At 40.6% G+C, this 26,229-nt stretch overlaps 1 protein-coding gene across 8 annotated transcripts in view; it reads left to right on the top strand.

The window, feature by feature from the left end:
- Positions 1–26,229, top strand: part of vps8 (VPS8 subunit of CORVET complex) — a 79,832-nt gene that overhangs the window by 42,132 nt on the left and 11,471 nt on the right. For 4 of the 8 annotated variants that reach the window (XM_034223189.1, XM_034223210.1, XM_034223180.1 and 1 more), the window contains 21 exons: positions 5,572–5,618; positions 8,198–8,420; positions 8,603–8,692; positions 9,277–9,328; positions 9,430–9,472; positions 9,812–9,884; positions 11,967–12,086; positions 13,496–13,567; positions 16,053–16,172; positions 16,520–16,576; positions 16,854–16,936; positions 17,501–17,585; positions 17,754–17,852; positions 18,348–18,437; positions 21,927–21,973; positions 22,123–22,267; positions 22,952–23,041; positions 23,136–23,333; positions 23,814–23,895; positions 24,440–24,522; positions 25,063–25,143. In XM_034223189.1, coding sequence (XP_034079080.1) covers positions 5,572–5,618; positions 8,198–8,420; positions 8,603–8,692; positions 9,277–9,328; positions 9,430–9,472; positions 9,812–9,884; positions 11,967–12,086; positions 13,496–13,567; positions 16,053–16,172; positions 16,520–16,576; positions 16,854–16,936; positions 17,501–17,585; positions 17,754–17,852; positions 18,348–18,437; positions 21,927–21,973; positions 22,123–22,267; positions 22,952–23,041; positions 23,136–23,333; positions 23,814–23,895; positions 24,440–24,522; positions 25,063–25,143 — 1,980 coding nt within the window. Of the gene's footprint in view, positions 1–5,571; positions 5,619–8,197; positions 8,421–8,602; positions 8,693–9,276; positions 9,329–9,429; positions 9,473–9,811; positions 9,885–11,966; positions 12,087–13,495; positions 13,568–16,052; positions 16,173–16,519; positions 16,577–16,853; positions 16,937–17,500; positions 17,586–17,753; positions 17,853–18,347; positions 18,438–21,926; positions 21,974–22,122; positions 22,268–22,951; positions 23,042–23,135; positions 23,334–23,560; positions 23,614–23,813; positions 23,896–24,439; positions 24,523–25,062; positions 25,144–26,229 lie in introns of all 8 variants that reach the window. The other 4 variants (XM_034223201.1, XM_034223196.1, XR_004569691.1 and 1 more) reach the window with 3 other exon arrangements.

The following is a 26,229-nucleotide window of genomic DNA, read 5'->3' as shown; positions in this document are numbered from 1 at the left end:
CTTTCAGAAGAACATTCTGGAAACCAAAATAAAACGTTGGGCTGAAAACGTTTTAAGAATAGTAGGGAACATTGTTCTAACAATGTTATCAAAAACATCTTAAGAAGGTTATCAAAAACATCTTAAAGTTATCACCAAACATTTAAGAATGTTTTTAGCGAACATTATCCTACCTTTCAGAAGAACATTCTGGGAACCAAAATAAAACGTTGCGCTGAAAACATTCCTAGAACAATGAATGTTTTTAGAACCAAAAATAGCTAGCTGGGAACTCACACATTCCACCGCAAACATGCAATATCTGCTTACAGCTTGTCATGAATTACGTGCTTGTTTGGAAAATGTGGTGACATCAGATTTTTTAAAACATCCTTTTCAAACAAATGCAACAACTTGTGTTTTATGACAACTTCTGCTCAATTCTGTTTGTTGTAAAGCACTTTGGCACAAACCTGGTTTGTTTTTTAAAGCGCTCTACAAATAAATCTGACGTTGACGATGACCATGTTAATATTTCACATCACAGGAACGTTTTATAAAAAAAGAATAACCTCCTGAAAACCTATAAAAAACGTTCTATCTCACACAGGCTCCGCCCTCTACTGGACTCTATGGGTACTACTCTCATCAATGATACGCGAGCGTTCACACACTTAAGTTGTATAAACGTAGCCGGCCAATCAGGGCGAGCCTACCTGAATGCGCGCGCAGCTCACAGTATATAAGGCGGCTACTCCTCCTGACTGTCATCCTTTTCTCCTCAGCGAGCAGGACAACACCTGACAGAGAAAAGTAAAACGTTTGAAAGAAGAAGAAAGAAGTTATCGTACCTTCGTGCCCTGGCTTAATAGCGTGAAGCCTTCTCCATCCTGCACTGCCTGCCGGGTGCTCCCACGGCTCGTCCGCCAGCACCGGTGGGTGTGTGGGGTTAAACCCTAACCTAGAATGTTTTTTTGCCGGTCAGAATGTCCGTTAAAGTTTAAATCTTCCGTTAAAATTATAGTAGATTAACTACATTATTCAAAAGTGTACGGTAATTTACAATAACACAGGAATAATAAACGGAGCGCTCTCTCTCTCCTGACACCCCGTCAGTATCATGCAGCTCGCGGATCCAGTAATGAAGTGACCCGACAGTAAAACTAAACATATCTATAACTAGTTTAGGTAGTTTGAGAGGTCATTAAAATAGCTACGTGTGATATTCTAACCTGAAGTGTGTGTTTTGCTCCGCTCACCGCTGCAGGTGATGATGCAGAGCTGCGTGTCGACTCGTCAGCAGCAGCTGATCTCTCTCTCCCGTCAGATTAGACTTTACTCGCGTTTCAGAGTTTCTGTTAGCCAGTAATTACCGGACTTTGACCGGTAAAATATGCTGAAGACCGGCAAATCTCTCCGGCCTAAATGTCCGGTCAAGATAATTTCCCCTTAGCACAATACCGCCTCAGTTGCGCCACTTATGTGACAGACAAGAATAGTATGTGACAGACAAAAGAGTATATGACAGACAAAAATAGTCAATTCTAATGTCTAACACTTAATGTGGAGAAAGATATTTCTTGTATGGGTAGATTGTGCGTTGATCTGTTGGTAATGCCTCAGGGTTCCGGTGGGATACTTTGCGCTATACTTTGCGGCCTCACCCGGTTGCATAGCAATGCTTATTGTTTAGGTGTCTGGATAAGCAGGTAGTCATATCATTAGCTAGAACTAGCTAGATCTAATCGATGGACACGCGGGTAAAGTCTAATCTGAGGGAGAGAGAGATCAGCTGCTGCTGACGAGTCGACACGCAGCTCTGCATGATCACCTGCAGGCGGTGAGCGGAGCAAAACACACACTTCAGGTTAGAATATCACACGTAGCTATTTTAATTACCTCTCAAACTGCCTATAGATATGTTTATTTTTACTGTCGGGTCACTCATTACTGGATCCGCAACAGCCGCGGCGCCAGGATTTCAATTTTGGGTGGGCCAATGTAATTTTGGCTGGGCCTGTTAAAATATTTTCTCGCGATTTTTGTTAATAATCTAATAAAAAAAGGCTATGCCTAGAATGACATTCGTGTTTACCGAGAGCATAGTTGATGTATTTCCAGTCCCTGTAACCATGGCGACTGAATGTATCTTCTCCGCCGGCCCCGCCGGGTCATCTATGGCTGATAGGTCCGGCACTGGGATGCTATTTTCTGTTATCCTGCAACGGGTGCTACGTCCCGCAGAGGGACTGAGCTCAGCGGGGGCACAACATTAAACACACTCTCATCTCTCTGAGGTGGCACCTGCTGTGAGGATGATGGTGGTTCCGGCGGCGGCGGCGACTCTGTTCTTACTTTTTTTTTTAAACTGAACATCGATTGTTGTGACATCGTTAGTGAGCGCGGTATATTTTTTGTGTCTGTCCAGTCCACTGTCCTCCTTCCCCTGCGCGTGGCTGCGAAACATTCTACGATGTGTTTGCTCCCGCGCTTCGACTATGAGTTCAGCCTGATTACGTTAATTAATGTTGCTTTTAATTTTATTATTTTTTGAAAGGGAAACACATGTTTGCTTTTATTTTATTATTTAATTGTTAATTTTGATCAAAATGTTGGAAACTACATTTTCACCCAGTCATTTTTGATCAATGAATGGGTGGGCCCAGTGCCAGAGTGGGTGGGCCTAAGCCCAGTAGGCCCAGTAGGCCCACCCATAACGCCGCGGCTGATCGATAATGACGGGCTATCAGGAGAGAGAGAGTTTAATATCAAATCATATCAATTTGTTTTAAAGCTCAATAAATAACAAAGAAGACCTTTGACCGGCACTTCTTTCTAATTTTGTCTGGAAGATTTCAACTTTAACGGACATTCTGACCGGCAAAAAAATATTCTAACTGGAACACTGTCACGTTTTTATGTCCATATCGATCAGATCTAGCTAGTTCTAGCTAATGATATGACTACCTGCTTAACAATAAGTGTCGCTATGCAACCGGGTGAGGCCGCAAAGTATAGTGCAGCATTATGCATTTGTTTACATGCCCACCGGAACCCCGAGTCATTACCAACAGATCAACGCACAATCAACCCATACAGGACATCTCTTTCTCCACATTAAGTGTTAGACATTATAATTGACTATTCTTGTCTGTCACATACTCTTTTGTCTGTCAGATACTATTCTTGTCTGTCACATAAGTGGCGCAACTGGTGCAGTATTGTGCTAAGGGGAAATTATTTTTGACCGGAGAGATTTAGATCTGCCAGTCTTCAGCATATTTTACTCGATGCCGGCAGACTACGTGCCACCCTGTCAGAGAGCAGACAGGCATCCCTGCTTCAGGCAGTTTGCAGACTACGACAGGGGGCAACGGTGACAGCTTTGACCATCATGCAGACTCTGGGTCTCATGGCGGCTGCTCACCTCGTGGTACTGCTGGGGTTACTGCATATGCGTTGCCTGCAGAGGTGGTTTGCCGGCCTTCGTTTAGATCCCAAGAGGCACAAACAACGTCTGGTGACCTTCTCCCCCCCCCCTCAGTGGAGGGCAACCTCCGAGACTAGGGGTCCCCAAAGCATCTGCGGAGGGGAACTCCACAGATGCATCCGTGACAGGATGGGGGGGGGACCTGCCTAGAGAGAGCTATAGGTGGTGGCTGGCCTCTGACAGAAACTCGGCACATCAACCTTCTAGAGCTACGGGCAGTGGTACTGGTCCTACAGCACTTCAATCCTTTACTACAGGGCAAACATGTGCTGGTAAGGAGCACCATCCGCACCACCACAGTGTTGTTGAGCGCAGCGGAGAACCTGTGGTTGTGGGCCTCAGAGAATGTTTTTATCTCTAAAGCCCCCCCACATTCCGGCTATCCTATTTACATGCTCTACGCCTTTCCACCGTTGCGTCTCATGCCCCACTCCTGGAGGGGGTGAGACGAGAACAGTTGTCGGTCATTCTGGTAGCCCCAGGTCGCCGCTCGGCGCCATGGTACACAGAAGTGACACAGATGATGGTGGGCCAGCCCTGGACAGTTCCTCAGTTCCGGGGGCGCTGTCTCAGGAAGCGGGTGCATTAGGGGCGTTACCCACTCTGGGACAACCTCTCCAGGCTTGGCTCCTAAGAGGGACAGGCTGAGAAGGGGTGGACTGTCTGACAAAGTTATACAGACTATCCACTCCAGGCAGCAAGAACGGGATCCACCACAGCCTGTTACAGGACGAAGTGGTTGGGATTCCTACAGTCACTGGTACAGCCGGGCGATTGGTTCACAGACCATCGACATGAGGGACGCTTACTTTCATGTCGAAATTGCTAGAAAGCCAAAACACAGGAAGTATTTACGTTTTGCCTTCCAGGGCTTAGCCTACAAGTACAAGAGAATACCGTTCAGCTACTCCCTGTCCCCACGCACATTCAGCAAATGTGTGACCACAGCGCTTCAGCCGCTTCGCAACCATGGTATGAGGGTTTTATTTTATCTCAACGACCTCATAGTCATGGCCAGGTCCAGGGACCAGTCTTTAGCCAACCAGTGGTGCATGTCTCCACCCCGCAATGGGAACTGTCATTGGTGCTGGAAATAAAAGAACATTTATAATATGTTACCCCAACAACGTCCAAAAAACATCCTCAGAATGTTGCTGACAAAACGTTCCACCTTTGTTAACATATCACATTAAAGGGACGTTTTATAAAAAACTTTCCGTCATCTCAGGCCTCAATAAGATTCTTAAAACATTTTCTGAATGTTACTTTGAAAATGTTCTTCTTTTGTTATCATATAACATTGAGGGAATGTTTTATAAAAGAACATCTGTAATGTGTTACCCCAACAACGTCCAAAAAACATCTTCAGAATGTTGCAGGCAAAACGTTCCACCTTTGTTAACATATCACATTAAAGGAACGTTTTATAAAAAACGTTCTGTCATATCAGGCCTTAATAACATCCTCAAAACATCCTCTGAATGTTGCAGTGAAAACGTTATGTCTTAGTTAACCTTAAACCTTATAGGACCATTATTTAAAATAATAAACATCCTCAAAAGGTTCTTTGAACATCAGATTAAAATGTTAAACATTATTAGAACCTGTAGGTAACGTTAGCCAAAGTTGTGAGAACGTTCCTTGCTAGCTGGGATACTAGAGATAAAAGTGAAGTCATGAAGGCTGTAAAATAGAATTCAGGGTCAGTGCTTACAGAGCAGAGAAAGATATTTCAGATATATCCCCTTGCAAACAATGGAGATACAAAAATGTTTCTTTTATTGTGACAACAAGTTACAATAATTCCTCACTATTATTTCTGTAGTTTGGTATTCTGATAGAAAGTGTATTTCTGCTCCCAACATTGTGTGTGTTGTGTGTGTGTGTGTGTGTGTGTGTGTGTGTGTGTGTGTGTGTGTGTGGTGTGTGTGTGTGTGTGTGTGATGTGTGTGTGTGTGTGTGTGTGTGTGTGTGTGTGTGTGTGTGTGTGTGTGTGTGTGTGGTGTGTGTGTGTGTGTGTGTGTGTGTGTGTGTGTGTGTGTGTGTGTGTGTGTGTGTGTGTGTGTGTGTGTGTGTGTGTGTGTGTGTGTGTGTGTGTGTAGGATGTGGTTCCAGTCCTGGTGGATTACTGCCTGCTGCTGAAGAGGGCGTGAGTACTCATTCTATTCAGGTTTATAAACACAAATGAAATCATAGACTCATGGGAATTACATATTGTAGCGCTGATGACAGATGCAATGGAATATATTCCAGAATAAAACTGATTTGCTGTTTACGTCTTAGCCTAAATGGTTCATGGTTGATATAATAGCCTTTTATTTTATATATCCCTGGGCTTCTAAAAGAGTTTCCCAGTGAATGGCAGGATCTGGTATACATTGTAATTTATTCAAAATTGAAGATGTTCAGCCTGTAAGAGTGTAAGCTAACATTTGAATCTGTATTTTAGTTTGGTTAATAAACCCCACACCTTTGTTTATTTTATCTGCACTCCATTTCAAGGTCAAACTGACTATAAATGAACCAAGAGGAGTAAACAGGCTTTGTGGTTACTCATTCATTTGGCAGTTGTGATGATTTTACCCTGTATTGTCAGGGCCAAATGGTACAATCCAATCATGTCTACTGATATGAAGTCATGCAGCACTTTATTGAACCTGATCTGGTTATTTATCTTCCCTGGTGTCACAAAGAGCTCACCAATCAACACCTGATAACAAGCATTATTATTAAAGACTATAACTCAACCTAATTTTAGGAATAATGGTGGTTGGGAGCTCAACCACATTATTTCCACCGTATTTCTAAGTTGTTGACCAATCACAACAGAGCTGGCCATCAGAGCAGACTGGGCTCTGGTTTCAGACTGGTTTTGATAATTATAATCAATTTGATTTGTAAGCGCACTTTTCATTCGCGTAAACGAAACTCTAAGTGCTACAGAGTAAAAAGGGTGAAACAAAACAATTTAAAACAATTAAAACAACAGAATAAAAGCAGTGACATTTATGTGGGGGTTTTAAAAATCTAGTAAAAGGCTATTCTAAAAAGATGCGTTTTGAGGCCTTTCTTAAAAGCATCCACAGTCTGTGGTGTCCTCAGCTGGTTTGGGAGGGTATTCCACAGTCTCGGAGCAGCGGAGCAGAAGGCTCGGTCTCCCATGGTCTTGACTTTAGTTTGGTCCTGGGGGGAAGGAGGAGGTTTGCCTTTTCAGATCGTAGGTGCCTTGTGGATGTTTGTGGGGTGAGCACAGGGCCCTGGCTAACTTGAGGCCCTACGCAAAGTTAGATGATGAGGCCCTCTGTTTCGCGAGCATCGACGGGGTGCTAATGGAGCCTCGCAGCGGCGAAACCGTGCCGCGCCACACTAATTGCGCCGCATAAGCGTATAGGTGCGCCGCATTTGAGGCTCAGTTGAGGCTCCCTCCGCAAGATGAGGCTCCCTCCGCAAGATGAGGCCCCCTCCACGAGGTGAGTCCCCACACAGTCTGCGTGATCTGTGTGTAGGGAGGGACGGCCCTGGGTGAGCAATTCTTTCATGTAGGAGGGAGCATTTCCATGTATACACTGATAAGTGAAGAGGGTGATTTTGTAGTCAATCCTGAGTGAGACCGGGAGCCGGTGCAGTGATTTGAGGATGGGTGTGATGTGCTCATACTTCTGTACTCTCATCAGGATCCTAGCAGCGCTGTTCTGGATGTATTGCAGCTTCTTGAGGTTCTTGCTAGGAATCCCAATGAGAAGTGCGTTACAGTAGTCCAGCCTGGAGGAGACAAAGGCGTGGACAAGCTTTTCAGCATCTGGGAGACTTGAGTGTGTGGCGGAGTTTAGCAATATTTCTGAGGTGGTAGAAGGAGGTCTTGCATGTTTGTTTGATGTGGGCCTCAAAGGTCAGGTGAGGGTCCATTTTAACACCCAGATTGGTAACAGTTGATGAGAGTGGAATGTTCTGACCAGAGAAGGTGATGCTGGTGATGGAGGATGAACGGACCTGATGTGGAGTGCCAACTAGAATGGCTTCAGTCTTGGAGCTGTTTAACTGAAGGAAGTTGTGCTTCATCGGCACCTTTATCTCCTCCAGGCATGTTGTTATTGTGGATGATGGCAGAGGTGCAGAGGGGGTTGGGTTTGCTCTGATGTAGAGCTTTGTGTCATCAGCATAGCAATGGAACGATATTCCATGCCGGCTCATGACACGACCAAGGGGGTACATGTATATGGTGAAAAGGGTGGGGCCGAGGACTGATCCTTGGGGGACACCACAGGTCACAGAGTGTGTTTGTGATTTTGCCGCTCCCAAGGTGACGTGCTCAGTCCTCCCGGTGAGATAGGAGGCAAACCAGTTTAGGGCAGAGTCAGAGAGTCCAATTGTAGAGCGAAGACGATGGAGTAGAATGTCATGGTCGACGGTGTCAAACAGAGGGTGAAAAGAGGTGCTGCATTACATTATGAGAAAAATAAAGAGCTTTTTGAACATTTAAAGCATGGAGACATGTCCCAGTAGAGACACTAAATACTGATATGACCCTGAAGATGAGCAGAAGAGGTCCCCTTTAAAGCAGTGGCACCTTAAGCTGTGAACACATTTATGAAGCTCTTCAATCAAATTGAATCAAATCAAGTAACTGGACTATTAAATATAACTGGATCCCTGAGCTCTTAGTGAGTGCATACAACATGCCGGTGTGATTTAAAACAGAGCAGAAGTAAAAGTGTTTCCCGTGTGCAGAGACCTGATGTTCAACCAGCTGTACGACCGGCTGCTGGAAAACTCTGTTGCTAAGGGAGTCTTCCTGGAGGCCCTCGAGTCGTACATCGTTGCCGACCGCCTGGGTCACCTCACCACACCCATCATGAGGGACCTCCTGGCCCATTACCATGGCAACGGTATGATGGACAGCCTGGAGAGATGCATTGTCCATCTGGATGTGACCAGCCTGGACATACAGCAGGTGTGTGTTTGTGTATATATATTCAGTAAGGACATAATGGGGAATAACAAATGCCCTACACAGCCATCAGCAGCTGCAATTAAACCTAAACCTTAAATTAAAAAACTGCTGGTTTATTATTTTATTTCCACTCGTATTATTTTCAATACGTCTTCTGGGTTTGTGTTTGTGTGTGTTTGTAGGTGGTTCAAGTGTGTTGGGAGAACCAGCTCTATGATGCAATGCTCTACGTCTTCAACAGCGGAATGAATGACTACATCACCCCTATGGAGGTAAGTGCTCCACCAGAAGCCTGAGGTCACAGTTAATGCAAATGTTTTCAAAGGATGTCTCTGAATCCATAGGATGAGTCTGATTTCAGTTGGACTTAAATGGCAATTTGTAAACAAAGTATAATCTAGTTTCTCTTCTCGACCTATTCTTGCTGAGGTAAGCTGTTTGGGGCCCTTAGTCCAGGCTCCAATATTAGATTTGTAAAGTATTGGTCATATCAAGACATTTCAAAACTAGTTGAATGTTTGAAATATAGAGGTCAGGGTTAGATGGGCTGCTGTTGATACAAAATATATAGAGGTCAATACAGATAAATATACCCCGTGAGTGTGTCTTTGAAAACAATAGGTACACAATCACAGCTCCTCTGTTTCTGTTTGATTGGTGGAAAAGAGTATTTAAATATTCAGTTTATTTGTAAAGAAGAAATCAGTTTATGGTCATCTGTATTCCTACTTCCATTTTTTTTGTCAGCAAATGAATCTTTTTATTGTAACTTTAAATCAGGTCTTGAGCAATTACTGATTAAATATTATATCTTCAAATACCCCTCTATGTTGTCGACTTCTTGTTTGTGTTTCAGAGACTTTTTGCAGTGATTGGCCCACCACTTACAGAGGGGAGGGGCCTCACAGGTAAGGCTGTAAACCACACATCCCAGAGTTCATAGCACCAATTATTTGAAGAATCTCCATAGTTTTGATTATACTTCTTTGCATTTTTTCTTTTTGCACAGATGAGGAAGTGGTGATGGGAAACAAACTGTTGGTGTATATCAGGTATGTTAATGCCTCCGTTTATCAGATTCTGCTATACATTATAGCCAAGATTTGCCTACAGCTGCTACCACATGGTCACTGTCAAGAGGAGTCACACATTTAATGCATATTATGGGCAATACTGTAGGGATTTGGCTTGTGAACCGGAGGTTAATGCTCTAATTATAGGGTGATCATGAAAGACATAAAAGGGGAAGAGTGTACAGTATACAGGGGTTCTACACCTTTATAAACACAATACAATGTATGTACTGCACACATATCTCATGAAGCATGCACTGTGTTAAAATCCTAAACACTGTTAATACACACTGTATATAAAAGTGTGTGTGTTTGTAGCTGCTGTCTTGCAGGCAGGGCGTATCCACTAGGAGACATCCCTGAAGACCTGGTGGTTCAAGTCAAGAACCAGGTATGTTGTTTGTGTGTGTATGATTTTACTTGATTTCCACATACTTTTAGATGGCTCGTCACGTTTAGAAAGGCACATTTAAATGTACTTTTTATTCATTAATTGGCTCCATGTGTCTCTGTTGTTAAGTCGATGAGCTATCCTGGTGTTTATAGACTGCTGATCAGGTTACCAGAGGTGGGAGTAAGTCCTACATGTGCAAGTCATGAGCAAGTCTCAAGTCTTGACCTACAAGTATCAAGCAAGTCCCAAGTCACTGTGGTGAGAGTCAAGCAAGTCAAGTCATTGCTCAGATCAAGCAAGTCAAGTCAAGTCATACAAAATTCTGATGAATAAGCCCAGTTTCCGCATTTAAATCAGTTAAAAAACAGTGGTTATGAAAATTGATTCAACCCACACTCTGATCTTCATTACATACACAGTTAATCATTTGAAATCTAATTTAGACCGATGACAATCATATTAGATAAATATTAACCCTAGAACTGCAGACAATATAGCTAGGACTCAAAAAGTCTGTTCAAAAAGGCAGAACTCCAGGTAAGAAAATCATACACAGGGATGCAAACACAGGTATGGTGAAAAAAGAGAGAACTATTCGAAGCAGAAAAAAAACAGTGTCAAATATACCATCTGACAAAGGCCTGTGCTATAATGCTTCAATTAACTAGCTATTCTTTATAATATACTCAGATCAATAGGAGACAGAGACGTTAAGTTATAAATCAAGGGTTTTTATTATTATTTACAGCAGGGGTGGGGAACTTAACGTGAAGAGACGTTACGCTCGTGTTGTGTTCAATGAACCTGTCATTGGCCAGGAAAAACAGGCACTCGCTTGTTTAATTATTTTGCGGTCTAGATTTCTTCTTCTTTTTTGAAGTGAGAAGTTGTCCGTCCGTCAGTCGGACTGACGGACCCCCCCGCCCCCCCCCAAACGAAAACTCTTCGGTTCTCCACGAATTACACGAGTCACCCAAAGCAGCGTTAAAAAAGCGGGAGGCGCCGAAAAGCGACTAATTTGCATTTTCCATTACACATATTTAATTTAAATTTCTGTTAACACTAGAACCGCCAACAGCGTCAGCGCCTACATAGATATCATTTTCAAATCATTTAATTTGTTCCTCTTAATAATTACCTTATAAACTAAGTAGGACGATTTAAAACTCACTTAATTGGGTTAATTTAGAAATTGCTTCAGTTTATCATCATTGCAGATCAAAAAGTTCAGATTCATTTTACAATAAATCAAGGAATGATGCACTTCTACAAACAAAAACAACACAATTAAAACATTTAAACAAACTACTAAAAGTAGATGAACTACATTATTCAAAAGTTTACAGTAACTTCTGATAATAACACAGGGGAAATAAATGAGGCATCTCTTTTTCTCTCTCTCTCTCTCTCTCTCTCTTGGCGGTTCTAGTGTTCATTTACCGTTTTGTCTTCTCTTTGCTTAATCGATTTGAAACCAAGTCTAACGTAGCTTTAACTTAACGTTAGCTTTCTAGCTAACACACACATGCACGCACCTTTCACTGTGGGGTTTTTTGTAGTGACGAATGAAGTTGGATGTTGTGGTGGTCGTGTCACTGATCTTTATGCTGCAGACCCTGCATATCGCTGTTCTCTTCTTATTACCGTCATCGACAAAATAATCCTTGAATCCAAACTTCACTATTTGTGGAGTAAAGCTAGCTCCTGAGTTCTAGTGGGTTGCCAGGTTTTCGCGCACAGCGCTATAATCACGTTTTTCGAAAAAACTAAACGTAATATCTCACTACAAAAACAAATGCAAATATTTAATTTTAAACAGTCAAGTCCTTTCAAGTCATCTATCTCGAGCTTAAGTCAAGTCTCAAGTCATGAATACCAAGTCAAAGTCAAGTCAAGTCTTTTATCAATGTTAGTCAAGCAAGTCTCAAGTCAAAAAATATGCGACTCGAGTCTGACTCGAGTCAAGTCATGTGACTCGAGTCCCCACCTCTGCAGGTTACTATTGTCAACACAAACACACCTTTTTTATATTCTTGTGTGCTAATGATGTTTTGTGTGTTTGTGTGTTTTCTGTGTCAGGTGTTTGAGTTTCTTATCCGTCGACATTCAGGCGACTCGTTAGAAAAGGAGGAGCTCTTTCCTATTATACGTACTCTCCTCCACTTTGATACCCGGGAGTTCCTCAATGTCCTCGCCATGGTGAGGTTCCTTCACATCGTATTAACCCTTGTCATGCTGATAAATGTATGTTTAGCATGTTGATTGGGAACTGTATCCTTGATAACTTATAGTGCTCAATGAATCATAATTACCCCTCACATTAAGTAGAAAGGTCAGTTAACTTGCCTTTTTATTTCTCTTTAAAAGTCAGATAAATAGATTTGTAATTCCTCCATCTGGATGCATTGGCCTGAACATTTGCTACTATAATATTCCAGTCATAAGTATTTTGTGTTTGCATTAGTCCTTTGTCTCATAGAAATCATACTTTGTACTCTGCTGGAGTGACTTTCCAATTGATTGAACCAAATTTGAAAATGACCATGACCTGGTACAAGAGAAGAGACATATTGTGGGGGAAACTTCTGTGTAGCAATGCAGGAGGAGTCACCGACTCAAATGAGACACAGGGAGAGCTGGAGCTTTGATGGCAAACACTGGATGGGTTTATTTGGAGCTTCGGCCGGAGAAGAATTCACAAAACAAGTCAAAGAGTCAGAGGTTCTGACTTCACGGTAGAGTTGCCACGTCAATTCTGAAGAACTCTACCCCAGACCCATGTATTTAGCTAGTTCAGAGAGAATAATTAACATTGTGCATAACAAGATAGAATCATAACACCTCTATCAGCTGACACCAACAGGCAGGAACAGGGAGACAAAACACTGAGAGCACAGCAGCCAAGGTTACAGGTGCCTGTGCTCAGTCAGGACAGTTTGAACTGATACACTGGGTCAAAGTTATGGGCCTTGGAAAATATTTCCCCAACACATATCATAACTGACTTGAGGGTTGTTGTTTTTTTTTTTTAAATTAATTTGACACGACGATGTCATATAAAATCAGTACTTTTATGTTTGATAACAATTGTAGAATATAATCCCAAATGATATAAATAACTCTCTCAAATTTTTTTAATTAAAGTTTCAAAGGTTTATCTTTCAGGTGTTTAAACAATATATAAGTGGAATGCAAACTTCATTACACTTTGTTAAAAATAATTCTTGCAATAAATATACATTTTTGGAATAGATTAGTAATGATTTTAATTAACAAAAAGTAATTGACTATGTTAGAACTGTTTTTTGTTAACCGTCACATTATCCAGAGAATAATCCACTACGGTTTTCATTAGATCAGCCTTGAGTGATTGGGGAGCTCCAAGAGGGGAGGGGGGGTCCACCATGGTTAGTGTGTGATTCACTGCCACACACAGTATCTCTGGTATCCAACTATCATTTTCCTATATCTTGAATTGTTTGAATAAAAAGGAAACTGCAATCAGTCCAGATGTTTGTTTTTTTTCTTAGAAAATTGAACTGTTACATTAAAAACAATTAATATTTGCTCTTTTAATTATTTAACTTTGTTTTCCTGCTTCATTCTAGACATTTGAAGACTTTAAGAATGATAAGCAAGCCCTCGAGTACCAGCAGAGGATAGTGGACATCCTACTCCAGGTAAAATATATAAAGATAATTCATGTTCTGTGTGTATCTTTGATCTGATTGTTGATAGTAAAGAGAGGATCTGTCAGTAATCTGACAGATCCATCCGCATTCACTGACCTTCTCTTGGTTGTTACTCTCTGTCACAGAAATTCCACAATTGACCAGGGCTGAACATAAATCACAGTGACATGGTCCCCATCTAGAAATGTTTGGTTCTAAAAACATTCTGAGAATGTTCATTGTTCTAGGAAGGTTTTCAGCGGGAAGTTTTTGTTTGGTTCCCAGAACGTTCTTCTGAAAGGTAGGATAACGTTCTCTAAAAACATTCTTAAAATGTTTTTGCTGACATTGTTAGAACATTTTGCCCTACTGTTCTTAAAACATTTTCAGCTGCAAGTTAGATTTGTTTATGTTGCCAGAATGTTATTATTTTAGAGAAGGATAACATGGTTTATGTTTAAAACATTATGCAAATGTTCTGTGGTAACAATTTACTAAAATATCTTTACATTATTAGAACATAAAGACATAATATTCCTGTAATTGTTCAACTCAAAATTCCTGGGTAAGTGGACTGACCACTGTGGTCATTAGGATGATTATGATAGTTTACTTAACTATTGGAATTTGACTATTAACACATGTAAAAGGATGACTCGGAATCAGCTGGTGAAAGTAACATTTGTTTATTAGAAAAGGGGAGCTGGGAGTGGAGGTTGGTTATGGCAGCAGTGGGAAACAGTTGTTCCAGGATGGAGAGACCTGGCTGGTCTTGATTGTGTGGCAGCCAGGCCTTGGGTTCCTCCTGGGAGAGACACAAAAATGAGTGTGAGGCAAAAGCAGGCAAAGTTGTCAAAGAATATGCTGGTAAAAAGGTAGAGCGGTACGCAACAAACAGTTCACGGCAACAATCCGGCAGGGAATGAGTGCAGGCTGCAGGCTTTCATAGTGTGGCTGATGAGCAGGTTGCAGGTGTGGTTGATTGGAGATTGCTCCCAGCCGTGTAGAGCAGACCAGCAGGCAGGTGGGGGGGGGGGGCACTAACCCCACTAACAGGGGTTTCAGGGACAGGCAGTGATAGTCGGTCCATTCTTCTAAATGTCTGTCTTTGGTTTTCTAAGTGTTATTCGATCCATATGACCATAGAGATATGTGCATAAACAACAAAAACACTTGGGGTATAATGTTCGAACAATGTTATCACCAAACATTTTAAGAATGTTTTTAGAGAACGTTATCCTACCTTTCAGAAGAACATTCTAGGAACCAAAGTAAAACTTCTCGATGAAACCATTCCTAGAACAATGAATGGTAACATTCTCAGAATGTTTTTAGAACCAACAATGTCTAGCTGGGAACGCAAACATGCAATATCATGAATTACGTGCTTGTTCTTTTCTCAAAACGAAAATATGGTGACATCAGATTTCTTTTAAACATCCTTTTCAAACAAATGCAACAAGTTTGTTTTTTAAAGCGCACTACAAATAAATCTGACGTTGACCATGACCCTGTTAATATTTCGCATCACAGGAACATTTTATAAAAAAAAGAATAACCTCCTGAAAACATTATCCAAATGTTGCTTTTAAAATGTTCTTCATTGGTTATCATGTAACATTGAGGGAACGTTTTATAAAGAACATCTTTAATGTGTTACCCAACAACGTCCAAAACACATCCTTAGAATGTTGCAGGCAAAACGTTCCACCTTTGTTAACATATCACATTAAAGGAACATTTTATAAAACACTTTCTGTCATCTCAGGCCTCAATAACATCCTGAAAACATTTGCAGAATGTTGCTCGGAGAATGTTCTTCATTTGTTATCATGTAACATTAAAGGAACATTTTATAAAACCCTTCTGTCATCTCAGGCCTCAATAACATCCTGAAAACATTTTCAGAATGTTGCATTGAAAATGTCCTTCATTTGTTATCATGTAACATTGAGGGAACGTTTTATAAAGAACATCTTTAATGTGTTACCCAACAACGTCCAAAACACATCCTTAGAATGTTGCAAGGAAAACGTTCCACCTTTGTTAACATATTACATTAAAGGAACGTTTTATAAATAAACTTTCTGTCACCTCAGGCCTCAATAACATCCTGAAAACATCCTCTGAATGTTGCAGTTAAAACGTTATGTCTTAGTTAACCTTAAACCTTATAGGAACATTATTTGAAAAAATAAACATCCTAAAAAGGTTCTTTGAACATCAGATTAAAACGTTTCTTTAAAACCTTATTAGAACCAATAGGTAACGTTAGCCAAAGTTGTGAGAACGTTCCCCGCTAGCTGGGTCATTTTATGTAGCTAGATTATTACATTTTTATTTATATAACATATCCAACAACACACTAGGACAGCATTTAGTTGGGTTTAAGAGGGCTTTTATTAATATCATATTCGTGTTTTTATTGTCCCTGTCTTTTCTCTCTATCTTTCTCTTTGGTTTGATCATCGTCTCTGTCTCTCCGGTTACCCAGGTGATGGTGGACAACCCAGACTTCACTCCCTCCCAGGTGGGCGGGCTCTTCACCTTTTTGGCTCGTCAGTTGGCCAAGCCAGACAACACACTGTTTGTGAACAGGAAGCTCTTTGATCAGGTAACCAATCAGAGCCTGAGTCTTTGATCATTGATCATATGACCCTAATGGTTTCACTCAGAGAGGCAGTTTACTTTTAAAATGAATTTAGAAACAATGCAGTAATGTTTAGATAGTGGAGGCAAAAGCTTCCCCTTACTGCTTGCATGTTCTTTTAATGTTACTACCCCCACCTTGACAACTCCATCTACAGGAGGGGCTTTTAATCCACCTTATGATTTTGAGGCTTGCATAAAGGACTTTTAGTATCAAGGACCCCCTAATTCAATGCATGCCCTCCCTCACAAGTTTCACCAGACTCCTCCACTGTTGTATTATTCCTCCTCATCTTGACTCTGTGTCTGCAGGTGCTGGAGTTCCTGTGTTGCCCAGACGATGACTCTCGACACACTGAGAGGCAGCAGGTTGGTGAAAGAAACACAAAGAAGTTTCTCTCTCTCATCTCTCATAATCTGGTAGAATTGTGTTTGACCTGCGGAGCGCAGGTCAAACACAATTCTACCAGATTGTCCTGCTACTTTTATATTTAGTACAAGAAAGATGTGTGAGATCCTGCAATTATGGGAAGCATAAAAAAGGTGAAATCTCAGTGGATATATACTGTATATACAGTATGTTGTACTTCTACTCTCATGTGTGCAGTCTGTGATCTCATGTCTCTGGGTGTATGGTGGTTTGCAGGTTCTGCTGGAACTGCTGCAGGTCGGAGGGGTGGTCCAGTTTAATGAAGAAAGGCTGCTGACTTTGGCAGAGAAAGCCAATTTGTGAGTAGCTGACCAAACACTGTAAACAAAGACATTCACATTGAATAATTGTAAAGTGGAATTAGAAAGTAATTATAGCATTTTTGCACATGAACAGGTCTATCAGGGAAGATGATGGGGCACTGAGACTGAACTAAACAGCACATTTGGATATGTTTTTCTATTTCACCAAACCAAATCTTTAAAAGGGAAGAAAAGCTCCATAGAGTGAAAGCTTAAAGTGCAGAGTTGGTGATGATTTCCTGCAGGTCTGCCACTCTGAGAGACACCTTTGGAAATACACGTATTCCTTTAATCCGTATTTAAAAAAAATACAGTGCAGTTTTGACTTTTAATTATGATATTTCACAGACCCACCCTATACATTCACTACACTATCTAAAAGAGCTCAGTCTTACTATACTGCTTTCTGTGGAACCTCATGTCATCAAGAAGTTCGCTCAAATAACTGTGAAAAAAACCCAGGGTCAACAATAACTTATTAGAATTGAATTAACATTTGTGAATATCACATGTCATGGTCCTCAATGTCATTTTGTATCACACTGTCTCCTCTCGCTTCAGCTACCAAATCTGTGAATTTCTCTATGAGAAGAAACATCTGTTCGACCGGATCATCGACTGCTACCTGAGAGACCCCCTCAGGAAGGTGTGTGAGATTGATATGTGTAAAATGTGTGAATTTGCATGTTTGTTCATTCATGTGGGTGTGTGGGACCTTCATTTGCTGGTTATGATTGCATGGTGCAAGCTGTGTTTTCTCAACTTGTACAGGTTGAAATAAAGCTTTTAAGATGTTTGTGTGTGTGTGTATCAGGGGGAGATATTCAGCTACATCCACAATCTGCTGTCCATGCCCGGCTACAGCGCTGAGGAGAAACAAACAGTGAAGGACAAAGTGCTGCAACACATACAGGTCAGAACATATTCAGACAGATAATTACCGTTCTGCCTTAATGTTACTTCACACCACCAACGCTACACTAATATTTGAAGCTATATATATTTTTTTTGTTGTTGTTGTTGTTGTTGTTATCGTTTGCATGAACCACAGAGCAAAATCGATCATCCCAGCAGACATGGAGATACGAGGGACATGAATGATATAAGATTTTGTGCTTACTCTTTTTGCATTTAATGAGAATTATAGTATTTTATTCATAGCAGCGTAGCACAACTTAAGGTCTCAGTTTCTCAAGGTTAAGGTAGTTGCAGTAGAAAAGGGCACGCTTGTTGGTCACGAGTTGAGTGAACAAACTCATGTGCCTATATTAGTCTTTTTTTCCTCTCACTGCAGAGATCTTAAGAACATTTAAAAGAACAGAAATGACGGATGACTCTCTGGCCTACATTATGTCTGTAAGTGATGGTGTTTGCATTAACATACAAACCCTCTGACATCTGTTCACAGGAGCTGGTGACCCTTGACCCCAGCAAGTCAGCTGACATGGTGCTGTTTCACTTCGCTGAAGAGGTGCAGCAAATCATCTCTGAGCTTCAGGTAAGGTCAAAATAAACAGTGATGTTATTATATCTTCTTTATCTGCTAATTATATTTCTCACAGTCTAGATACCTATACATTTCTGCACTGAAACTGATGAAAAAATGTTTTACTTCACTGGAACTCATATCGAGATTGGCAAATATGTATTTAAGGTGCAATATGTACTGTAGCCTAGCCACCTGCTCCAAAGAAGTATATGGAGGCATTTTACTTATAATATCCATTCAGTGTATATTTACTGTCAGCAGCTATATAAAGAGAAGAGCAGCCCACCACTCAGATGGTCCCCAAATTGCTCCAAAAAGCATTTCCATCAGTGTGTAAGTCATGGCCGTATCTACCATTGAGGTCACCGAGGTCCGGACCTCGGTAATATTTTCCGAGCTGTGTATAACAAAACTTGTGAAATAATTGCACTAAATGGGGTTCTTTGTAGTACTTCCATTTACTGACCATGGGGGCGCTGCATAACTACGTAGCCTCGATTAAAGCAAACAGAAGAAGACAACATGTATCAACAAACCACCGCAGCCCGGAGTCGGACTTGTATCGGAGCAGCGAAGGAGTGATGAAGTATCTAGAGATCTGAGGCTGCTTGTGTTTCTGTTCATCAGGACATCATATGACCAGCAGATCCTGTGTGAACGCTGTACGTTAGTCAGTGGACGTCCGACAACATGCACACTAACTTATATTGCAGCTATAGGCTATACTTTGGTTTACATTGCGTGAATAAACTAGCTTGAGAGCTAAAGTTAATTACGTTCATCCAATGTCAGAAGGATTACCTTTTAACAAACATTGTAATGCTTTTCTTTCATTTCAATTTGAGTAAAACATTGAAGATATAACAAACATTGTATTGTTTTCTTTTTACACTGACTCAGATATAATGAAAAGACTACGTCAGTCGAAGCTCAGCTTTGGTAAGGAAGAGACAGGACAGGCAGAGAGAAAGAGAGAGAGAGAAAGTGATGGAAGTCAGGGAGGAACTGGAGTCACACAACATAATGTAGGCTTAATAACCCATCTATGTATCTATCTATTTATCCAGTGGCGTTTCTATATGTACAAAAGTGGTGGGGCACAAAAAACTCAGATGTCTATATATAAGTGAGGTTCATGGCTGGTGAGGCACTGGCACGGACTCTTCAGGTTTACAAATATTATATTTTGACCTAAATCAAAATATAATATTATTTTCAAAAGCTTTTTTAGTCTGATGCTTCAATTAATTTTAAACAGACAGTTCAACAGAAGGATACCCAAAAAATGTAATTTTATCATTTCAATATTGAATTGTTCTCTCTTAGTAAGATCCCATTTTCAATAAAATGGTGGTCTTACCTTGACTTGAAGATGAAGTCCATTTGCCTATCCTTGTGGACAAAAATCTCTATTACTTTTTTGTAAAAGTCCTCCTTATCTTCTTGTAGTTTCAAAAGTCTATCATAACTCTAAATGATGGATTTATGATTCGAAAATGATAAAAGTTGGGTAGACATGTGGATATTATCCGGCTGAACAAAACGTACATTTATCTAACAGCTACGTTTCCCACAGATCTTATTTTGAGCTATTTTCTAAAATCCTATGGAGAAATCTCATTGCTTTTTTGTGGAGGGAAACCATGCGCAGCTTACTTCCTGGTTTTAGGACGCGTCTCTCTCCTCCTCTTCACACACCACACTTTTCGCGGCACACGTACTTACAGCCAATCAGCTCTGAATTATGTGAGATGACGTATGGTGGGGATGGCAGCTCTATGGTCATTATTTTTGGCCACACACATTAAATAGGAAAATACTCTGAGCATGCGCAGTGTCGTTTTTACAGTCACCGTTCACTTAGACAGTGACAGGGAGGGGCAGGATCGGGTTTTGTCCCACATGGCTCTAAACAGCTCAATAGGCACACACTAATTAGAAGAACACATACTAAAACAGCAATGTACAGACGAATCAGATGATTAAATATGATCTTAAAATATATATATATTTTTTTGCATTTTGCATTTTGTTGTAATCATTATTTTAATACTTTCTGCTGACACTAGGTGGGGCTGTGCCCCACCTGCCCCTAATGACCAGTCGCCACTGTATTTATCTATCTATGTATCTATAACAATAGTCTTCATTTACAATAGGCATAATTTTAAAACATACATAACTGTAATAGATATTACAGTTATCATGTCATAATAACATACAATTGTATAAAACACAATTTGCTTACATCTTTGTTCTCTTTTGAGAATCAAACAAATTTAAATAAAAAAAAGAATGCCAACAAACAAGTGAAATGAACTAAATAGCTGAATTGCTTTTAATTCACTGGCAGGAGCGACAAGTGAGGAGGAGCAAAAAGTGAACAACGAGGGAGAGATTGAACAAAAAGAAAGAGTAGAGGACAGAGAGAGTAATGAACAGGAAGAAGACAGAGAGACTAAAGACGATGGAAGAGAGGGTGCACTGCAGGTTATGGAAAGGAGAGAGACATGGAAAATGAATGTTGACAATGTGTTGTGATCATTTTAGCCTCTTCTGCATGTCCAGATCATTAATAGTAACAACTGATTCTTATGTATTACACTTTAAAAATAATTGATGCTGACATTGTCAGCCCACTGACATGGGTTGAAATCAATATATTATCCAATTTGTGACCCCCCACAGGACTTAAAAAGCACCTAACTAGATCATGAAAATCCCAAAAATCTCAGGGGGTATCCCCCGAACCGCCCTAGCATGTTTGGACCTCGGTATTTAGGAAATCCTGGATACGGCCCTGTGTGAGTGTGTATGAACTAGCTTTACAGCTTCCCTGCCATTAATCTGAATACTTTATTTATCTTGGGGGAATTGGGTTTTGTAACACTTGCTCCATTTTACGATGAAATAAATAAAATATTGAATAAAATTGAATTAAAAAATATATAATCATAAGAGGTTTTAGTAATAATATGTAACATAGTTTACGTTACATCTTTGTGTTTACTGTGACCCTGACGACGTCCTGTTCGTTTTTTGGATCTATTAAAAAAACTCAATCAAATTTGCACAGCTAATCCATTATGTGATAAGAGGACATATAGGTGATAATCAATTGGCAAGCTGTTTTTTGTAAATATCTCTGCAAAAAAACAACTCATTTTATACAAATGCGGGGCCAATGGGGTCCAGGAAGACGTCTTCCTGGACCCCATTGAAACAATCCATGAAAACAGGAAGCCTTTATGGAAAATGTGGATGTAGTTATTGTTGCCGTTGTTGCCGTTTTCTTTGTCTTTCAATGCGGAAATAATAAAGAAAATGATGGGTTTATAAAAATATATTTATCTGTGCAACACAATATATACACACCTGCTGTACAAATGTATCCCTCTCTAACTCTCTCTCTCTCTCTCTCTCTCTCTCTCTCTCTCTCTCTCTCTCTCTCTCTCTCTCTCTCTCTCTCTCTCTCTCTCTCTCTCTCTGTCCCTTCAGGATGACCAGTTACTCTTCAGGTTCCTCAGCTGCCTCCTGGAGCCACGGTAGGGGGGGCTTCCTGTCCTAGTGATAACTCTGCTGCCTATCTCCTTATATACATTATCTCCTCCTCTCCTCTCTCCTCCCTCCTCATCTCCTCCCTCCTCATCTCCTCCTTCTCTTCCTCCACATTTATTGATGTGCTGTGTCACAGGGAGGGCCATCTCTCAGGGATCATGCTGCCTCTGCAGAGGGACCTCCATGAGCTCCTGCTGGACTTACTGTGCCGCTTCGGCCCCCGGCAGCTCCTGGGCTTCCTGCAGACCTCCCAGCACTACAGACTGGAGGAGGCCATACAGGTACCTTCCACTATACTGTTGTTGTTGTTGTTGTTGTTGTTGTTGTTGTTGTTGTTAATACACATTGCATGTGTTTTTGAACAGGGGTTAAACTTACTCCAAGTCCACAGCAAGGCACGTTTTTAAATATAGCACCTTTTAAACACGGGGTAATTCAAAGTGGTGGAAAAAAACATTATGACGAACATCAAAGGAAAACATTATTAAATTACTGTATAAAACACAGAGATTAAAGTTAAAGAAATAGGTACATACTTAATTTCACCTGCTTAACATTAGCATGTTAGCATTGTTATTGTGAGCATGTTATCATGTTGTTGTTAGCATTTATCTCACAGAGATGCTAGCATGCCTGTTTGGTTTTATAGTTCAGTACCCTCCAATTTCGCAACAGTAGATGGTTTTACAAGTGATTGGGCTGCATGTTCTCAATGGTAACTGGCTTAAATCGTTCATGAATGCAAGACTTTTAGAAGGATAATAGAGAAAATATCAATATTTCAGGTCTCTTTGTTTCACACATTTAACCAATGATGTTCTGTCTCTCTCCATTTTGAACTTGTAGACACAGGCACATAAAATAAAAGTTCAGAAATGATTTTACTTTCAATGTATTGTGTAACCAAGGTCTGAGATTCTTCCTACAAAAACTGTTCTTCTGCGTCTTTCTTTCCACCTCTGTAGACAACTCAGAAGTACCACCACAGCGAGGCCACAGCCTACTTGCTGGAGATGAAGGGAGATGTTCATGGAGCTTTTGCTGTCCTGTTAGAGGTAGCTACAAACTAGCACAGATAAATCATTTCTTGGATGTATTAATGAACGAAAATGTCACCATTTACCAATTTGAAATGTGTTTGCTTTGAAGACTCTGAAGGAGAAACTGAGTGTCCTCACTGCTGAGAGTGAGAGAGCAGATGCAGGGGGGGAGGAGAGAGACAGGGATCACACACTGAGCAGAGTGAAGGAGTCGCTGAATGACATCATAGAGCTGTGCCACCGAAGCTCTGATAGCCTGGACCAGCAACAAAGAGAGGTACTGCTGCTTCCATGCATGGGATTCAAGGTATTATTTTCAGTCCTGCATTTGTGTTTAACGGTATTACATTTATATCAACAAAATATATAATATGAATAATTAGAGGATTAATCCGTAATTTTGTTATTAGAGCTTCGTTTTGTTTTTATGCACTTCTGTATTGGATGTTGTAATTGAATCTATCCACAGAATGTGACTAGAAGATTTATAAGGCATATTTACCGAATTTAAATATTTCCTTTACCATTTAACAGTTTGACAGTGTCCTTTATCCACTCATGCACCACAAACGACTACTTACTAAAAAGTAAGCACATTCATTGTTTATAATTGAAACCGCTCTCTTATACATCCATGATTGATACGCGAGTTGTTATAACACTTTCTCATAGCCTGCACTTGTGTTTCCTCACTCCCCTCTCCTCCCTCCTCACTCCTCCCTCCTCACTCCTCTCTCCTTGACGTCTCTACATACAATTGCGACATTCATCTTTTCTTGTCTCACAGGTCTTGTGGTTTCCACTTCTAGAGACCATGATGGCCTCTCAAAAACTAGTGAAGGGGCTTAATGACGAACACACATTTGAGGGTAAACACGCACACACACACACACACACACACACACACACACACACACACACACACACACACACACACACACACACACACACACATTATTTTAATGTGGAACAAAACAATTCATCCAGATATTTAAGATTAGATTATATTCAATCAAGTATTACATCAAGAATAGAAACATATCTTTATGATTATATTTGGTATGATTGTGTTTTATGTAGCCATTTTTTATTATTCATCAGCTCAAACAGTTGGCCAGTGATAATGATGGTGAAGATTATTCAGACAATGCTGCTGACGTTTGTGTATAATCATTTTGATATTAATGAGGTGTGTGTGTGTGTGTGTGTGTGTGTGTGTGTGTGTGGGTGTGTGTGTGTGTGTGTGTGTGTGTGTGTGTGTGTGTGTGTGTGTGTGTGTGTGTGTGTGTGTGTGTGTGTGTGTGTGTGTGTGTGTGTGTGCGTGGTGTGTGTGTGTGTGTGTGTGTGTGTGTGTGTGTGTGTGTGTGTGTGTGTGTGTGTGTGTGTGTGTGTGTGTGTGTGTGTGTGTGTCAGTGCTGAAGGAGCTGACCATGAAGGTTCTCAACTGTATGAGCAGCTTTATTCCTCTGCCTACTATCATCCAGCGGATACTGCAGGTGTGTGTTTACTGCTATTAAAAATAGTGTTTTTTATAGATGCACTTTTGTAAAAATCTTATTTCACAACTGCAACTTTCAAGAAGACACCTACATTGTCAATGATCTGTTTTGAAACACTCAAAACTATGATTAGTCCAGCATGATGTTAATATAAATAACAGCAATGTTTTTGATAAATACAATTAAAGATAAATCCGGAGTGCAGGAAGTGTCCTCTGAGTTAAATCAGGATCAGTTTGAGCCAAAATGTGATTGACCACGCCCACATGCACCAATCAATACAGCATTTCAGAATGTTGGTTAATACTGTACATGCCCCAAGAGCATGCGCATAAGAACTGTTGAAATGCACTCCTCTGGGTTACATTTGACAGATTATTCAAATTTGCAATAATCCATGATGCAAGATATTTATGATCCAAGGGGACTTGTTGTAGAGCAGATGTTGCTGAAGGGATGTAACTTGTGATTTTATAAAAGCGAGATATGTCCCTTGGTGATGTTTTCTGTGTATGACGTGACGCCTTTGTGTGTCAGGACCCGGTCTACGGGAGAGGAAAGCTGGCAGAGATCCAAGGCCTCATCCTGGGTATGCTGGATACCTTTAACTATGAACAGGTAAACACTTTGTATCATAAGTAAACAGCAGCACAGCACCTGAACACAACACATATCAGAGCTGATCATCTATGCTGCCTGTAAACAAATAAATAAAACAGACCTAAATGTTTTACTCTGGTTGTGTGAAGAAAAACTTTTGCTTGTTTAGATTTCAAACTTCTATTATACAGTGGGGCAAAAAAGTATTTTTTGAGATTTTCATCATTACAGATAATTATGTTATATTATCTATTATCTATATATTATCATTGATTTCAATTAGTTATGTTCAATTACTTATACCTAACATTGTTAACATGATTGTTTATTGTTTTAACTGTGTATTTATTATCGTCATGCCAATAAAGCTAATTTGAATTAAATTGAATCATTTAATATTTCATGTCAATTACAGATATATTCACATATACAGTGGGGCAAAAAAAGTCAGCCACCAATTGTGGAAGTTCTCCCACTTAAAAAGATGAGAGAGGCCTGTGATTTTCATCCTAGGTATACCTCAACTATGAGAGACAGAATGAGAAAAAAAAATCCAGAAAATCTGATTTTTAAAGAATTTATTTGCAAATTATGGTGGAAAATGTTGGTCAATAACAAAAGTTCATCTCAATACTTTGTTATATACCCTTTGTTGGCAATGACAGAGGTCAAACGTTTTCTGTAAGTCTTCACAAGGTTTTCACACACTGTTGCTGGTATTTTGGCCCATTCCTCCATGCAGATCTCCTCTAGAGCAGTGATGTTTTGGGGCTGTCGCTGGGCAACACGGACTTTCAACTCCCTCCAAAGATTTTCTATGGGGTTGAGATCTGGAGACTGGCTAGGCCACTCCAGGACCTTGAAATGCTTCTTACGAAGCCACTCCTTCGTTGCCCGGGCGGTGTGTTTGGGATCATTGTCATGCTGAAAGACCCAGCCACGTTTCATATTCAATGCCCTTGCTGATGGAAGGAGGTTGTCACTCAAAATCTCACGATACATGACCCCATTCATTCTTTCCTTTACACGGATCAGTCGTCCTGGTCCCTTTGCAGAAAAACAGCCCCAAAGCATGATGTTTCCACCCCCATGTTTCACAGTAGG

The sequence above is a fragment of the Gymnodraco acuticeps genome, unplaced genomic scaffold, assembly GCF_902827175.1.
Source record: "Gymnodraco acuticeps unplaced genomic scaffold, fGymAcu1.1, whole genome shotgun sequence".
In the NCBI taxonomy this organism is placed as follows: Eukaryota; Metazoa; Chordata; class Actinopteri; order Perciformes; family Bathydraconidae; genus Gymnodraco; species Gymnodraco acuticeps.
The sequence above is the reverse complement of the archived record's forward strand: the minus strand, read 5'-3'. Positions and strand labels throughout refer to the sequence as shown.